We start from the raw sequence: 13,342 nt of genomic DNA, 5'->3' as shown, positions 1-13,342 counted from the left end.
GAAATCAAAAGAGCCCCACCAACAACAACTGAAATCAAGAAAGTCACCCCAACAGCTGAAATCAGAGTTAAAACACCAACTTATGAGTTCCAAACATCAAGAACTGCAGCAGGAAGGCCTAAAACACCAGCGCACCATGTAAACCGCGCTGCAACACCAGTATTTGAGATCTCAAGACCCAATCCTCTCTTATTTGCAGTGTCACCAGTCACAGTAGAGTCAGAGTGGTCGAGGGCACCTCAAACAGTGGTAAGCAGTTCATCTGCTTCCCAAAGTGTGAAGACTACAGTGCCTCTTGAACAAACATTAAATAGGGACATCCACTCAGACATGATGCCTTCAGCAAAACCAATACAACCAAGTATTAGAAAGTCAAAGTCGGAACCCATGCTGTCAAGCAGAAAGAGTTCAACTGGGTCTGAAGAGCCCAAAACTTCAATAACACCAGCAGTGACTGGGTATCAGAGGGCTAAGACTCCAACATATGAGGCATCCCGACTTATTACCACATCACCTGGCTACAAAAGACCAAAGACACCCACCTATGGGACATCACCTTTAAGTGGGTCACCTATAGGCTTTCAGAGACCTAAAACACCAACTCAAGTGTCTCAAAAGTCAAAGTCTGGTTATCGTGGACTCACACCGGCTGAATACGCTGCTTATGGAGGAATCAGAACTTACTCTCCAGCATTTGATATTTCAGTTTCAACTACGCTGACTAAAGAGGATGATAAAGCTAAAAGAGAGATCTCTGAAGAATCAAAAGCCCCCAGCCAAGAACCCTCTGAGCCATCTACAGTCAAAGAAACACCAAAAAATGTTGCTCACTACCACCAGAGAGATGAGAAGGTTGCTGCCACACCTCCAGTCCCTTTTATTGTTGTTACACAAGCATCTGACTCACCTGGAGCGATGTTAACACAAGAGAAGAGCACTGTATCTGGTCTGGTTGCAGCAAAAGGAGATACAACAATCATTCAAGAAATGCCAAAAACTATACTTTCAACAGCAGAGAATGAGAAAGTGGAAACACTTATTCAAGAAACTAAACCAAAGACTCCTGAAACCAAACATCCTTTGCCTAAAGGTGGAGACCAAGATCCCCTGAAGGCAGTAAAGAAGCTTCTAGGTAAAGAAAAAGTCCCGACTGCTGAGCAGAAATCTATACCTGAGAAAAATGCTGATGTCGCAGAAATAAAGGAACAAGGAAAACCTGTAAATGTCACTAATATCACACCTAAAGGCTCAAAGCCAAGTACTGCAGCATTTCCTCTGCTTAAGGTTTCTGCTGCTGTAGCAGACAAAGAACAGGACATTAAAACAGAATCACCTTCAGGAGATCAATTGGCACCTGAGAAAAAGGACAGTGATGAGAGCCTACCAGTAGGCGAGTCTCTTCTTAAAGCCATATTAAAGCCGAAGGGATTGAAATCTAAAGCGAGCGGTTGGTCAAGGCTCAAGACACACATGGTGGTGGAGCAGGCGGAGCCCAAATTCCCAGATACAGGCTCTGAGAAGGTGGTCACGGGGCAGGACCAGAAGGAGACAAAAACAGTGGAGAAAGCTGGAGACGAGCCCAGCACCCAAAATGAAAACCAAACCAAAGACTCTCCCAAGGCGACACAAATGTGGGACGCTGTCCTCTTCCAAATGTTTTCTTCCAAGGAGAACATCATGCACCAGATTGAGTTAAATAAAAGTGAGGAGGAGAAGAAAGAAGAGGGAAAAGATGAGCTGAAAGAAATACCGTCATTCGCGTACAGGTTGCCTGTGCTGCTTTTCAGTCCAAAATTTGATGCTAAAAAGCTCAAAGAGGCAGCATCGAGGCCGGTCACAAAAATTTCCACTGTATTTGAAATGGGCCTGATTGGGCGAAAAGGTAAAGATGAGGAACCAAAAGACTTTAATAGAACAGCAAGGGGGTTCACCACTTCTTAAGCTACACCCAAGATGAAGTGCCAAGACAAAAGTGTAAAAAACAAAACAAAAAAACAAAAAACCAAAACAGGATTCTATGTTTAATGTACAGATGCAGAAAATCTTAGCCACAGAAACAATGTAAAAGTCTGGAGTCTTAGTCCCTTGTTGCTGCAGTGCTGAAGAAAACTTCGGTCAGAACTTTATACTTGACAAATGCTTTGTGTGACTGGCTGTCAGGGTGTTAGCATACATGTCTGTATTTGTGGATTAGCTTGAAAGAGAGCTCTCTTTGTCTTAAAGTCATTGAGACATCACACCAAGTGTTGTAAGAGCTTCTCATTTGTTCTTTTCTTCAAAGTGTTCACAATAAACAGACACTGTTAGATTATGAATTAGCGAGATTCTAAAAGTGCCCTGTGGAGTTTTCTATTAAGAAACATACATAGGGGAGACCGGGGATAGTTGTAACATTTTTGACATTTCTGTCTGTAAATTGGAGCTCTTTTAAGGTAGTGGATTCAAAATGTAATGCAAAGTATTTACATGTCTCGGCTATTAAATAGTGCAACTATTTTCTCTGCAGCACAATTACCCATTGCATGGTATGGTCTCAAACACAAAGAGTGAAATGTTACAATTAACCCCATAGTCTGGGTTAGTTGTAACATATCCTGGGGTAAAATGTAACACAATGAAATAAGGGTACTAACAAAACATTAACATGTAATCTTTGTTTATTCAACACATGAATGCACTTAGAGCCATTTATGTAGTTGTGTGTGTGTGTGTGACAGAATGCAGAAATCTAGCTTTTGAACATATTCCAACCCCCCAAAAAAGACAAGTTATGGAATTTTCTGCAACTGAATATTTCATTAATTTTGGTTGGTCTTCCTTGAGTTTGGCCTCATTGGCTCAGTGGGCATTATAACCTACAACTCTTGCACCAATTTTGAACATAACAATGAAGCTGAAAAAATGTAGTTGTTCACCAGCATCGCAATTCCATTACTTTTTATCATGGCTTACCTTGGTGTGGTTTGCAAAGTGCTTCAGAAAGATGAGGAAATCTGTTTCTTGCACCCATCCTGACTTATTTCCACTACCAGTACTTCCTACTGGTCCATCTCTGACACAGAGGTCTGCATAATGTATGTGTGGGAACACAAACAGTGGAGGAATTGTGTTGCCAATGGCATTAACCGCATATACAAAAGCGACCAGTGAACCTCTCTCTGCTGATGTCGTTGCCCCAACTTGTTTAATATAAGTTAAAGTAATAGTGTGGTAAGTTGTAACATCTGCATTATTGTTACAACTAACCCAGACTGTTGCTGTTACAACTGACCCAGACTCCTATAGCCATGAACTAGCTAACATTACAGCCAATGGCTAAAACATTAGCACTAAAGACTTACACAGAATATATCCCCATAGACATACAAATAACATAATTTAAGTTTGATGAGTTTAACTGCAAAGCAGATAATGCTATTAGAAATTGAAATAAAGTAGAAAAACTTACTTTTTGGCATACAAATTACTTCATTTCGTGTTAAATTGTTTGTGTTTGACAAAATGTGCTGATTTTTCACATGTGATAGCAGAACTGAGTTGGGCGTGCACAGGATGAGTCACATCATTTGAAACTTAGCTCTGATTGGAGAAATTGGAAGTGTTACAACTGACCCACGTTACAACTATCCCCGGTCTCCCCTACTGTTAGGTGTTTAAAAGGTCAGGGTGTTGAGTGTAATTTTCATTTGCAAAGCATTTTGAAAATATGGTTCTTATATTTCTGGTTCTTAGCTTTCATCTTTTCTGCTTTGTTGGTGCATTGCTACAAATTTAGGCTTTGGCTTCACTCTACCAACTGTATTGAAAAGGACAAAACCTAAGAGAGATTAAAATTGAGATATTCTAACTGCATGAAACAGGTCTTATAGTGTATGTAAAAACCACAACATACTGCTAATAGTGATCAGAAAACTCCATAGGGTACTTTTATTACAGAAATGTGGATGCTTAGAAAAATAAATTAACTTTTGGTGAATAAAAATATGTTTTTATGGCTAATAAATAAAATGTAAGTGATTTTATGATACATAATTTGTTCAATTATTATTCAAATATGCAGTTTTATTCAAACTGGTGCTACTTACCTTAGGGTAAGACTTCTCGTTATGATTTTGTTTTTCAGGCTGTAGATGGTTGTGTTTTGCGAATAAACCCTCTTAGAATCACACTGCATGAACATTTTTGAGATAATTTAAAATCACTATGATCTAACAAAAAAAAGGGCAAATTGGAGGGAGTTTATTTAAATCTGACTAATATTATAATTTTCATGTTTACAGGTTACATATTGAGCCGCAGTACATTTTTACACATGCTTACTGGTAGCTGTATACGGTGGTAAATGCTGCATAAATAAAGCACTGGGCTTTGCTATGAAAAATATAATTCCCATATAAAGTTCAAATTACTATAAAATTATTTTAGTGATTTTCAGCTCAACATGTTAAATTTTACTGTGACTTAAAGACGGTTGATGAGCTAAAAGCGTGTGAAAGTTGTTTGAAGAACGATGAAGAGCAGCCTCCACTGTGATGGAGGTCAGTGGGATAGTGATCTGTGAGGTCAAAGGTAAAGATGCACAGAAGGGATTTGACTGTAATGCATGGTAGGCACTCCAAACTTTATTTTAAAAGCTTTGTTTGTTTTTTGTCCAGCCCGAGTCAGGAGAAGTCTTTCACTGGTGATCTTTTTAACGTGTGTGTTGGAGCTACTGATTATTCTAGGTACAGCGTATAAAAGTCATCTTTAGTTGCTGACACTGTCAAAATAAATCTTAAGCAGAGTTACCCTCATGTTCAGTTTATTTACAGTAACACAGGAAATAAAAACTGCTCTGATTTTTTACTTTCCTATAGTTGGAAAATGTAAAAGAAATCTTTCTCTACCAAATTCAGTTCTTTTCATTTTCATATCTCTATCTAGGTTACTCTGTTTGAACATAGCTTAGCATTTCATAATAAAACCAAATTGTGACTTCTGTCTCTGTTGCTGTATTTTCGTTATCACTGCTGTTTTATTTAAAGTGAAGCACTTTGAACTGTTTTCTTTTTCTTACGTGAAGCTTGCTGTACTGCTGCCCTGCACAAAAGGTAATGAAAAATAAACAGTCTGACTTAAATGTTTCTCAACATGTACATTTTTCTTGCCCATAGGTTCAATTCAGCGTGGAACATCAGGGGCAGAGATAGCTCAGTAGGTAGAGTGGTGGCCCCATGAAGGTTGGGGGTTCGATTCCCCTGAGGTACCCCTGAGCAAGGTACCGTCCCTACACACTGCTCCCCGGGCACCCAGTGGCTGCCCACTGCTTCACTGAGTGAATGGGTTAAATGCAGAGAGGAATTTCCCCACGGGATCAATAAAGTATACATTATTATTACATCAGTATATTTTTAAGTCATGCAATGAATTGAATGAAGAAAAGAGACAAGCTGAAACAGCTTCCTGCTGATCACAAGCTGAAAGACACTTCTGAACATCACAACAGATCAGCAGTTTACCCTTTACCCTGATTCACACGCTTACATACATCAGCCAGCTCGCCAGATGGTTCAGGCATCATAGTGGAATCAATGCTTAGAGTTTAATGATGCTTTGATGTAGAATAAACTTTAAACTGCCAGGGCTGCACACTGCACATATATTAAATACAAAAATGCCACTAATTTTGTTCTGCCAGCAAATTCTCTAATGAAAGTCACTGAACCAAGCAATCCAATCTGAAAACAGGCTCCTGTGCGCTGTAGTCAAGATGGTGACCACTGAGAGTAAGAACAGAGTGCTTACCATCTTGCTACTCAGAGGACTTTGTGTCATCATATCTGTAGGAACGGTGGTACACAGTTTAAGAGACAGCTAGCTCTTAGTCTTTTACTTCCTTGTCTGTGATCTTACCCGACTTTCCATTGGTGAACGTCCCTTCGTTCTCGTCGTCCACAGGAATCTTCTCATATTTGCCGTGTCCAGTGACGACAAATTTGTACTTTTTATTAGCCGCTGAGCTCTGAGGAGATAAGCAAGAGCTCATTTTGAATATTTTTTACAGATTAGAAATCTGAAGATGAAAATCCAGGTCAAGATTTTCATATCACCATCACTGATGACATTTTTAAAAAATGATTCCTCCACCAGGTGAGAGTGGTGGAGGCCTCTGAAGTGTTCTTCCCTTATAAAAAGCACACTAGATGAGGAATGATGTGCCAGTTTCTCTAAAATGAGAAAACTGACTAACTCAGGCATCAGATAACTGTACCGTGAAGTTGTGAAAGGGACTTTTTTAAATTAAATATCCTTTTCCAGTGTTATATAGACCAAACAATGAACACTTCTGATGTACACAATAACAAAAGAAGCGAGGTAAATGCAAAGAAATTATTCTTAATTGAGCTTTACTTTACATTTAAGACTCTTCTGTGCTTGTATTCTATGTTTATACCTTCATGTTTTGTCCGGGCCTCCCCAACGAGTCTCCGATGACCTCCCACATGTTCTTCTTCTGCATCACATCTCCGGGTCTCAGATCCTGTTTTGTTTTTTAAAAAACATGGCTCAGGAGTCTTCCATGAAATCTGGTGCATAGACTGAATAAATCTAGCTGTTCTTGATTTGCATTCCACTTACATAAAAAAGGAAAAGACATACTTTTATTGTTTTTTTTCTTAGTCGTTTCTAAATATTGAATTGTTTATGTAATTTCCTGATTTATTTTACATTTTTAGGATAAAGGAAATGGAGAAATTCTGTTATATAGAGTTATCTCTGACGTTGCCACTAGAGGGAAACCTCACATCGCAAACTGCACCTGAACGCATCACTGTGAGCTCAGCTATTACACAGGAGAGGCGAGTTTAGTGCAGCTGCTCTCTTCATTAAAACCGCGCACACACACAGAGATTTCCTTTGAATACATAAAAAACAGCTTAAAGGACAATCACGCTGCCTGTGAATGCCAAACAAAACTGCAGAAGCACCATTAACATCTGAAACCACTCTTGTTGGAGTGAATGTGACTTACAGCGGGTCTGCTGCTCAGCTGTCTGCTGCCGTCTGAGGGGCCTTTCACCCACTGATTGATCAGATTGGCCACGCCCACCTTCAGACCCTCAGTGTCCTGATTGATGAAGCACAAACAGGATGAAATGTTTCACTTTCATCTTCAGTTAAACTCAGATGTTTAGTTGAGTATTTAACTTTGTTTATTCAGTTGTTCCGCACTTTCATTAAAGCAAACTAGGTTCATTTAGCTGGATAACAGCGTCCTGCTCTGTGGAGGCAAAACATGCCTCAAAGGGAGAGGCATAATAAACCTTCAATACAGCAATATATTTAAATAATAATGATGATGATAAGAAAATATGAAGAAAAGATAGATGAAAAATTAAATAAAATACAAAAATTTTAAATTATGGCCTGTTTACATTTTTTAAAGTATTATTTTTAATAGATTACATTTTTTATGTAATGTATCTTTAAAAATACATTAATTTTCTTTCATTTATGAAATTGTTAATGTATTAGACTTTTTAAATATAAAATTAAAGTAAAAAATATATATTTTTAATTTCCTTGGGTGGATAAAATTAAATGTGATTATTATACATATTAAAAATATAGTATAAAAAATTAAAAATGACAATTCAATTCACTTTAGCAGTAATTTTGCTTCTTTTTAAGATATAAAATGTTTAATTGGTGTAATTAAATTGCAGTCAGTGCTGGACCTGCAGAATAAATTCGATGAAAACTCCTTTGTAATATCCATAATATGTGTTTGATAAATAAATATATCTCCCTTAATTTGGTTCTTTGCTTTTCTCTTCATGACCTGCTGAGAAAAATCAAAGCTTGGACAAATTATTTTTAGCCCATAATAACTGCTCTCTGTTTCACTAACAAGCGCCTGTTTGACCGTTCACATCAAAGAATTCCCGTAAAACAGAACATATGAAACAGGTGAGGATGGATCTGTTTGCCAGACTTTAAATAAACACGTGAGGTTTTAGCCGTTAGGTCAGACAAACATGACGATCAAAGAGGCTTTAAATGGGTAAAAATTTCAATAATCCTCCACAAGCACATGCAGAAAAGCAGCATGATCGGGTGAAGCAAAAGGGATTTGGTTCTAAAGTGCAGTGTTTTAATGTGATGCTAGCAACTTTATGGTCATCCTTAAACCCCCTAAAAAGCTTGTGATTACCTATCAAAATGACCAAGAGAAGTTCCTTTTAGGTCAAACTGGCTCTGCTTTAACTACATACCACAGATCGTAGCTTTACATGCATTTACATGAATGTAAAACAAAGCAGAAATCTAAAGGTACCCCGTTAGATTGTTTCCTCTCACCTTGCAGGTGGCTCCCTTGCTGGGACTCTGGCTCCAGGCCTCTCCAGCCTCAAACAGGTTCTTCTTGGAAGCGACAACCTCAGGTGATTGGGGCAGGTCATTCAGTGATGCCTTCACTGCCCGAGCCTCCTGGGAGTTCTGCACAAAGACAAACCTCACAGTTAGCAACAAGTGGCAGCATCCAAGGCTGAAAGATGAACATCATCTTATTGACATCTTAGCTTATTATCATGTCCTGATATTTAAAACCTTAGAATTTATTTCAGAGAGGGTGTATTTGTTAAAAACGTTTGCTAGAATAAGCTGGAATGCTATGTTTCTTTGCAATATACATCTAACCGCATTCAAATTGTGGTTTATATAAATGACATAGTTTAGGCAGATTTATGTGAATCACAGGTGTAATCTCAATCTAAAAGATTTATGGTGAGAATATTCTCTCTCCTGCAAACCTTTAATTTATGTTCTTTTGTTAAACCTGTTCTTGTGCTGCAGTCTATAAATCTGCATGGGAACCACCTGAGGTGAAAAGGAAAACGAGGAATGGAAAGATAAAAATAAAAAGCTGGGATCACCACGTTTTCCTGTCATGCATCCGTTTTACACGCACAATTGAAAATATGTGCGGGTGATGTAATCGCCCAGGTGCTGCCGAGGTTTGTGGCCACTGCACAAAAAGGGTCAGAGCAGCTGCTGCTGCCCCCAGCTGAGTCCAAACAATGTGAGTGCAAAGTTTCAAACCTGCAGCAGAGCAACCATCACGCGCTTCTCGCTGCGGAAAACACCCGAGGGTTTGCAGAAAATTCAAATCAGAGGAAGGAAGCAACTAGTGCACAAACATTATCCTGACGAGTCAATGCTTTCCGCATATTGTACCGAAATTATCTCAATGACTTTTTATTTTTGTGCCATCCTCACGCTTAACCAACAGAAAGGATAATCGTCAGTCTGTTGTGAGGCCGTGCCTGTAATGAACACTGCAGCGAGGCAGATATGAATGAGACCAACAGGCTGTGATAGATATCTGTGGGCAGGAGGGGGGGTTGTGGTTCGGGGGCTGATGAAAACATTCATTAGCTTCATCAATGCTCCCTCTGTCTGCATGTGTCTTTGTACAAGTCATGACTGAATATGGTTACGTCATGTCTCCCAGAAACATGAGTGGAGGTTTCATGTGAACACGAGGAGAGTCTGTGGGGTCTTAACAAGCAAGTGAAAAAAGACGGTAAACCTTGAAAATCAATAAAATATTAATGCTAAGTGACCTGCCAGTGAATACTGGTATCATTAAGCTGTTTGAGGAGCGGCTGGTGACAGTGAGGGATGGACCTGGAGAGCTGAGAAATTATTTGAGGTTACAAGTAGAGTCATGGACGTGTGTGTGTGTGTGTGTGTGTGTGTGTGTGTGTGTGTGTGTGTTGACCTCCACAGCGTGGGCGTACTGCTCCAGCTTGTCGTCGATCTTGGATGTCAGGAGGAGAGGCTGCGTCTTCTTGAAGCTGTTACTGAGTCACACAAAGCAGCAGGAAATTAAAACCAGAGACACGGAGTCTGCGTCACATTAATTTTAATAGATTGCTCCCTTAAATTTAAAATAAACATTTTCTATGTTAGAGAGCATTACTACCTTAAACTAATTAAAATGTTTCAACTCTAAACTTTATTTTTATGATCCTGTCATTCATGTATCGTCTGCTGCTGATTATCCGGGTCACAGGGGGGCACAGTCTCCATGGCCAACTCTTCCAGCTCGTCTGGGCCACACCAAGATTTTCCCAAGCAATAGGAGAGATATAATCTGCGGGTTTAACTGGAGATCTCCAGATCTCTCATTTGAACAGATCTTACCTAGGAGGAGTTTCCTCAATTGTGAACAAGTCCCTGAAAAACTTGAACTCTTTTATTTGATTAGGAAGGGCAGAAACTCCTTCCCATTCCGGAGTCGCCATGCCATTGTTTCCGGACTCGGACCACGTCCTAACACTTGGTGGTGCTAATTTTTTATGTATTTTTAGATCCAAGCGCTCCCGGGCATCAATATAATCAATATATTGAAAAATGGGACATTGGGGGTGTCAATAATGCAGTTAATATGATTTAAAAAAAACCAAACAAACAAAAAAAACGTGACAACTCTTCCTGTACTCTCTCAGCGCACACATTTGTACGTTGATTTGAATAAATTGGCCAAAAAAGCACACTTAAACCAAAGTTATGGTCTGTGAAAATCTATTATTGTGACAGCTCTAGTCCAGTCTGAGAATGTATGGCAGCAGGATTTCATTAAGCTGAAATATGACCTTTATATTTAAACCTTAAAATTTGATTGCTTTATATTGTCAGTTCAAAACGTGTGGCTCTCAGGTTTGGCCTCATGGTTCACCTGATGATTTTAGAACCTCCCAGGCATTTGCAAAATAAAGTTTGTGTCTGTCTGTGTCTACATTTTTACAACTTCCCAGTTTTCCATGTTCACACTATAATCAAGATCAAAAACGTTGGGTCAGACCAACTCACGTTGGCTCCAGAAACTGAGTCAAAGCTGGATTTGCGGTTGAATAAATTAAAGTCTGTCTGAAATGTTTTTGTCTTGTGGTCTTTGCAGATCCAGCAGATCCTCCTCCCTATTTTTTGGCTTTCCCCGGCTTCAGATAAGAGCTCTGACATTATTCTTTCATGGCAGGAGGGAAAAACTCATTTATCATCTGAATCTTTGACTTTGACATGTCTGAGGCGCCATCATGGGGCAACACCCGCTTTTAAAAGGAGGTTTGACCTGATGATGTCATGCAGCTGAGCAAACATCAGAGGCTGCTGCTGAGGTTGTCATAGCTGGAAGCCGTCACTTAGTTTTAACTTCTGCAATAAAGTTTAAGGAGGGAAAGTTTCTACCTGTCAATAAGTCTAGATGTTAAATTCAAACTTTCAGCTATGTAGTAAACCACATGTCTGTAGCACTAAAACCACTACACAAACGTAGTAATAAATAAGTAGAAATCCTTTACAGAGGTTTTTATGAACTTATACACCTCTGGCCATGACACAAGATGTACCAGACTTAATTTATGAGGATGATCAAAAAAAATGTATGGCTACCTCCAGGAATCCTCCCTCCTGACAATACTGCAGTCATCACACATGAGCAAAGCTCCTGCTTAGAAAAAGCCCCTCTGGCATTCATCCATCCAGACCAGACATGTTTCATTAAAGGCAGACACTTATCAGCACGGTTGGATATGAGCAGGGCTGCACATAAGTGGTCCGCATATGCGCATTCGCTGTCAAAATAAAAGACGCGCACCAGATAAGAAGTTGCAATGCGCGTTTGTGTCCATAAGATTTTCTGGAGGAGGACAGACATTTGTTAAGAACTCTTAAAGATGTTGAAGAAGCTCCTTTAAGCAATTACTTTGGTGTTCCTCCACCTCCGAAGAAATGTCAGAAGGAGTCCGAACCACAAAAGAAGCGCGTATTCTCACGTAAAATGGGTTAAATTCACAAAACTTCACTCTTCATAATTGGTGCCAGGCAAGGATGTCCTCTCTCTCCATTTCTCTATGCACTATTCATAAAACTGCTATGTGCAATAATAAAGATAGTAAACTTCTAATACCAAACATAATATTCTCCTTTATGCAGATGATGTGCTCTTATTTCATCGGGACTCCCATTCTTTGCTGCCACAACTGTTTAAGTCCAGCTGCTCTGTAAACTGGTCAAAATCCATCATTTTACTTCTTTGTATGAATGAGAGGGTGTGGAAGACCTTTCACCTCCTCCAATTGCTTTAATCGCAGACTAAATTCAAATGAGCACCCACACACTCAGTTACACCTCTCATTTTCTGTACCACCTCTGCCCAGCCTGTAAGTTTCTTGCTTCATGTAATTAACTATGTATTTTAACTTCAGCAATTTACAGTTCACGAGTACTCTGCAGGCATTAACACTGTGGGAGTCAAAGGTTGAGCTGCCTGATGCCATCACACCTCTTCTGAACACACAGTTGTCTGTAAATTAAAGCATCCTCATAGAAACGTTCCTCCTGCTCAGAGCTGATAATATCCTGCTGCAGACTGCCTGGAGCCACCATACCTCACTAACCACGAGAGAAAACACAGCCGCCTGCATCTGGACAGAGTTAAGAGGAGCCATAAATCACAGCTTAGGAAAGGCGATGCACTGAGAGAGGTGGAGAGGTCACCTCCAACCCTTTTCATCAGGGTTTACGTTCAGACGGTGGAGAGTTAACCAGCAGCCAGAAAACTGAAAAAAGAAGCGGGTCACTTACGTCAAAAGGATTAGCTACTTCTTCAAGTTTATCAGTGGAAATACTTGCTTAGCTTTAGCATAGCTAGTCAGAAAAATAACTCCGTTAAAATATGTAGACACGTATTTTATCTGATAACATCTGAATTTGACTCTCTGTGGATAAAGTTGAATATCACATGCTCCTCCACTATTCAGATGCTTGGATAAAAAATTCTGCATTTTTCTTTGATCTGGAAGATTCTGAACAACATTCAAACTGAAGCTACACTCAACATTAGCTCATTTGTACATAAAGGCCACAGTTCTTTGACTTGTATCCTTCCATTAAGGCAGTGCTCTAGAGTGCGACCAAATTTTTCAGTGGTGCGACTAAAAATAAATATTTGGTCGCACAGGTGCGACCAACTGTTCCGGTAACAAAAAAAAAAATCTCTGCAACTCTCCGTGTGGTCAACAACAGACACACATTTTGCCCCTATCGTGGACTAAACCAATCAGAGATAGTCAGGGGCGGGACCTCTCTGATTGGCCGTGGTCCAGTTGAAAGTGCAGGTGGAAGAGAGAGGTGAGTAGCTTGAATAAAGCGATATCAATTCATTAACGGATTCCACACAAAGACCTAAACACGGAGCGGACCCGACGCATCAGAATCAGCTTCGTCTTTCTCGGCTTTCTCACCCGACGGCCCGAACACGGACACGCTGTCGGAGCTTATCGATTCTTCGGGTCCG

General features: G+C 39.8%; 2 protein-coding genes across 4 annotated transcripts in view; one reads left to right on the top strand and one right to left on the bottom strand.

Moving 5' to 3' along the window:
• The window catches only part of prr33 (proline rich 33), an 8,906-nt gene extending 6,591 nt beyond the window's left edge, over positions 1 to 2,315 (top strand). Inside the window, exon 4 of the mRNA XM_005748753.2 lies at positions 4 to 2,315. Coding sequence (XP_005748810.1) covers positions 4 to 1,941 — 1,938 coding nt within the window. The 3' untranslated portion in view covers positions 1,942 to 2,315. The remainder of the gene's footprint in view (positions 1 to 3) is intronic.
• lsp1a (lymphocyte specific protein 1 a) overlaps positions 1 to 13,342 on the bottom strand; it is a 49,409-nt gene that overhangs the window by 2,052 nt on the left and 34,015 nt on the right. For all 3 annotated transcript variants that reach the window (XM_005748754.1, XM_005748756.1, XM_005748755.1), the window contains 5 exons: positions 9,764 to 9,845; positions 8,341 to 8,478; positions 7,013 to 7,108; positions 6,434 to 6,520; positions 5,893 to 6,001 (listed from right to left, as the gene is read on the bottom strand). In XM_005748754.1, coding sequence (XP_005748811.1) covers positions 5,893 to 6,001; positions 6,434 to 6,520; positions 7,013 to 7,108; positions 8,341 to 8,478; positions 9,764 to 9,845 — 512 coding nt within the window. The remainder of the gene's footprint in view (positions 1 to 5,892; positions 6,002 to 6,433; positions 6,521 to 7,012; positions 7,109 to 8,340; positions 8,479 to 9,763; positions 9,846 to 13,342) is intronic.

Source organism: Pundamilia nyererei, unplaced genomic scaffold (genome assembly GCF_000239375.1).
Source record: "Pundamilia nyererei isolate P.nyererei 1_Seehausen unplaced genomic scaffold, PunNye1.0 scaffold00229, whole genome shotgun sequence".
Taxonomy (NCBI): domain Eukaryota; kingdom Metazoa; phylum Chordata; class Actinopteri; order Cichliformes; family Cichlidae; genus Pundamilia; species Pundamilia nyererei.
This window is presented reverse-complemented; position numbering and strand designations above follow the sequence as displayed.